The 4,348-nt window shown below is 38.3% G+C and overlaps 1 protein-coding gene across 1 annotated transcript; it reads left to right on the top strand.

The window, feature by feature from the left end:
* The first annotated feature begins 215 nt into the window (after nt 1-215).
* LOC145610417 (uncharacterized) lies at nt 216-4,011 on the top strand. The gene is made up of 6 exons (XM_081665762.1): nt 216-866; nt 1,925-2,123; nt 2,196-2,381; nt 2,511-2,603; nt 2,985-3,202; nt 3,982-4,011. The coding sequence occupies exons 1-6, from the start codon at nt 216-218 to the stop codon at nt 4,009-4,011; spliced, it is 1,377 nt and encodes a 458-aa protein (XP_081521888.1).
* Nucleotides 4,012-4,348: the final 337 nt, after the last annotated feature.

The raw sequence follows: 4,348 nt of genomic DNA, 5'->3' as shown, positions 1-4,348 counted from the left end.
CTTAGTATATATTTTATGCTTAGCATAATATCTTTTTGATATCTTTTATTATTTCCTAATTCTATCGGGTTAGGGAAACGGTGTATTATTTATTGGCCATGGCCATCATCTTTATGAATCAAGTGATTGAGTTTATTCTATTTATCATATTTTCTCTATAATTTAGCATGGTATCAAGAGCAGGTTAATTTTTTTTTTTTTTACAAACTCATACAATGACTGGAGATGATGAAACATCATTTTTATCACCCCTTATCAAATACGGCCGTGAGGATTTTTGCGTCCAGGGGGGGAAGTATTCGGTTTCTGACGTTAATGCAATTACGGGATTGTTTGGTAATGTTAATGTTCCAAACAATTGTTTGAATGGAAAATTTGACGTTACTTCTTGGATTATTGACACAGGGGCAACTCATCATGTAACCGGAGACAAATCTTGGTTGTTTGATACGCAGAGTTTTGAGTGTCCCGTTGGTCTTCCCAATGGTGACACCGTATTGGCTTCTTTAATTGGTTCTGTCCGTTTGTCGGACAAGCTCATCCTAACCGGGGTTCTTTATGTTACTAATTTGAGTTGCAATTTGCTTTCTGTGTCACAAATTACAGATAACCTTAATTGTATTGTCCAATTTAATTCTTATATGTGTGTTGTACAGGTTCAAATGAAGGAGTTGATTGGAACGGGAGCTAGGAGAGACGGACTATACTATTTTAGCAATTCAGATTCGGTGAATCATGTTGATGTGAACAATGCAAAGTTGACCTTGGAGTTGTGGCATCGTCGAATGGGTCATCCTTCCGAAAAAGTGGTTAAGTTACTTCCTCATGTTAATGGCAATAAACATAATCTTTCTAAAGGGTGTGAGGTATGTATGCGTGCTAAACATCCTAGAGATAAATTTCCTTTGAGTGATGGTAGAGCTTCTAGGATTTTCGAGAAAATACATTGTGATTTGTGGGGTCCGTATCGACATGTTTCTTCATGTGGAGCTCGTTATTTTTTGACTATTGTTGATGATTATTCTCGAGCTGTTTGGATTTACTTGTTGGTTGATAAAACTGAGGTTTTTCGAATGTTTTTAGCATTTGTTGCAATGGTTGATAGACAATTTTCTCAAACCATTAAGGTTGTGCAAAGTGATAATGGCACTGAATTTAATTGCTTGCGTGATTATTTTAGTGCTACTGGAATTATTTTTCAAACCTCTTGTGTGGGGACTCCACAACAAAATGGGAGGGTCGAGAGAAAACATAAACACATTCTTGAAGTTGGGAGAGCTTTGAGGTTTCAAGCTAATTTGCCTATTTATTTTTGGGGGGAATGTGTTCTTGTCGCTGCTCACCTAATTAATCGTACACCCACTCCCTTGTTACAAAATAAAACTCCATTTGAAATTTTGTTCAATAAACCACCCTTATTTGATGCACTTCGTACTTTTGGATGTCTATGTTTTGCTCATAATCAGAAAACAAATGGAGACAAATTTGCTAGTCGCAGTAGAAAATGTGTGTTTGTAGGATATCCGTTTGGTAAAAAGGGATGGAGGTTGTTTGATTTGGCTACAAAAGAATTTTTTGTTTCAAGGGATGTGAAATTTGTTGAAGAAGTCTTCCCTTTTGTGAGTCCCGAGGTTGTGAACATTGCAAATAATGAGTATGAAGAACATAATATTCATGATGAATTTTCACAAATTATCTATGACGAATTAGAGGTTGGGGATTTACTGGATGAGCAAGCAGTTCATTCACCAAGCCCAATCCCAGTTTCAGCAGCCACGGACTACCCATCGTACGCTGGGCCTCCTTTCCATCAGCCCGGTTTACTTTCTGACCAAACCGATGGATTTCCATCGCCCGATGGGTCCACAGGCAAGCAGCCCACTGCTCATGCTGAGTCTTCAGCGCATGTTGGGCCTTTGGGCAGCCCGATTCAGCTATTTCAGATCAGTCCCCTATTCAATCCGGTCCTCTTGAGCAAGATGATTTGAATGGCTCTAATAATCAACAATTGGGTCGTGGTTTCCGCCAAAAGTTTCCAAATGTTAAGCATCGTGATTTTGTGACACATACGATTTTTGCTAAAAGTCCGTCTCCGTCCACTCCGTCTCCAATCCCTCCTTCAGGTACGCCTTACCCTCTAGCACACTATATAAATTGTGACATGTTTTATGTGAATTATCGCAAATTTCTTGCAGCTGTTGTCTTGGGAAAGGATCCAAAATCCTTTAAAGAAGCGATGAAATCTGAAGGTTGGCGAAATTCTATGAAAGAAGAAATAAGGGCATTGGAAGATAATGGGACTTGGACATTGGAGCATCTTCCTCCCGGCAAGAAAGCTCTAGATTGTCAATGGGTGTATAAGACGAAATTTTTGTCTAATGGTGATATTGAACGTCTCAAGTCGCGTTTGGTTGTTTTTGGTAATCATCAAAGAGAAGACATTGATTATGGTGAGACCTTTGCTCCGGTTGCAAAAATGACTACTATTCGCGTTTTTCTTGCTATAGCAGTTTCAAAAAACTGGGAGATTCAGCAGATGGATGTTCATAATGCTTTCCTACATGGTGATCTAGAAGAGGAGGTGTACATGAAATTACCTCCTGGTTTTGAGAGCTCGGATTCGAGTTTGGTGTGTCGTTTGAGAAAGTCTTTGTATGGGTTGAAACAAGCTCCAAGATGTTGGTTTGCAAAGCTCACTACGGCTCTGAAATGGTACGGTTTTATTCAATCTTACTCTGATTATTCTCTTTTCACATACACTAAAGGCAATGTTCAGATTAATGTCTTAGTTTATGTTGATGATCTTATTATTTCTGGGAATGATTCCGCTGCATTAAATGTGTTCAAAGCTTATCTTGGTGATTGTTTTAAGATGAAGGACCTTGGTCCTTTGAAATATTTTTTGGGCATTGAAGTTGCTCGTAGTAAATCAGGTTTGTTTTTGTGTCAACGAAAATACACCTTGGATATTGTTTCTGAAGCAGGGCTATTAGGTGCGAAACCAAGTGGTTTTTCGATGGAGCAGAACCACAAGCTAAGTCTTGCTAGTGGTGAGTTACTTAAGGATCCCGAGTCTTATCGTAGACTAGTAGGGCGGTTGATTTATCTCTCGGTGACTAGACCAGATTTGGCATATTCGGTTCATATTCTTTCACAGTTTATGCACGAACCTCGGATTGAGCATTGGGAAGCAGCTCTTAGGGTGGTTCGTTATTTAAAGGGTACTCCGGGACAGGGTATTTTGTTGAGTGCAGATAGTGACCTGACTTTGCAGGGTTGGTGTGATTCAGATTGGGCGGCGTGTCCTCTTACTCGTCGTTCGTTGACTGGTTGGCTAGTTTTTCTTGGTAAATCTCCTATTTCGTGGAAAACCAAGAAGCAACCCACAGTCTCTTTCTCTTCTTCTGAGGCTGAGTATCGTTGCATGGCTTCAACCACACATGAGTTGAAATGGTTGAAGGCCTTGCTTTTGAGTTTGGGTATCCAACACCCTAAGGCGATCAAGTTATTTTGTGATAATCAATCTGCTTTACATATAGCTCGAAATCCAGTTTTTCATGAACGTACAAAGCACATTGAGATTGATTGTCACATTGTTCGTGATGCTATTACAGAGGGCTTAATTGCTCCTTCCTATGTTTCCACTAAGGAGCAACTTGCAGATATTTTTACTAAGGCGCTTGGAAAGTCTCAGTTTGATCATCTTCTTTCCAAGTTGGGCATTTACAATCCCCATGCTCCAACTTGAGGGGGGGTATTGGAGGATATATTTTAGGAAATTAATTGGATATATTTAGTTTCCATATTTTATGCTTAGTATATATTTTATGCTTAGCATAATATCTTTTTGATATCTTTTATTATTTCCTAATTCTATCGGGTTAGGGAAACGGTGTATTATTTATTGGCCATGGCCATCATCTTTATGAATCAAGTGATTGAGTTTATTCTATTTATCATATTCTCTCTATAATTTAGCAGGTAGGGTTAACAAGAGAAACAACAGAGTAGAGAGAGAGAGAAAAAAAAAATGGAGTTTTTATGAGTTTTTTCACGCAACATACATTTTTACCCACATATTTTTATTTGCATCTTTTAAAAAAAAAAATTTTTAAAAAAAAAAGAAAAAAGAAAAGGGAAACTCTGTTGTTAGTGCGGTCTGCGGTAGCATGGCAGATACGCAACGCAGGAATAATGAAGCCAAAAATCCACTCTATATATATCAATATCACACACCTTATAACAAAAGAGATCTGATCAAGGGGTGGGAGAAATGTTATTTTTAATTTTAGGGGTGAATCATGGATGTATTCATTGAAGAATGTCGTAACAGTTCTAGTTAATTGGT

The sequence above is a fragment of the Chenopodium album genome, chromosome 24, assembly GCF_948465745.1.
Source record: "Chenopodium album chromosome 24, dcCheAlbu1.1, whole genome shotgun sequence".
Lineage (NCBI taxonomy): Eukaryota > Viridiplantae > Streptophyta > Magnoliopsida > Caryophyllales > Amaranthaceae > Chenopodium > Chenopodium album.
Note: the sequence above shows the minus strand (reverse complement) of the source record. Positions and strands in the feature narration are given on the sequence as shown.

Bases quoted from the DNA above. Each gene is read 5' to 3' on its own strand.
- LOC145610417 (XM_081665762.1), top strand. From the start codon at position 216: ATGACTGGAGATGATGAAACATCATTTTTATCACCCCTTATCAAATAC. The intron at 867-1,924 runs GTATGTATGCGT...GCCTTTGGGCAG, and splicing joins ATCTTTCTAAAGGGTGTGAG to CCCGATTCAGCTATTTCAGA. The intron at 2,604-2,984 runs GTTTTGAGAGCT...TTTCTGAAGCAG, and splicing joins GTACATGAAATTACCTCCTG to GGCTATTAGGTGCGAAACCA.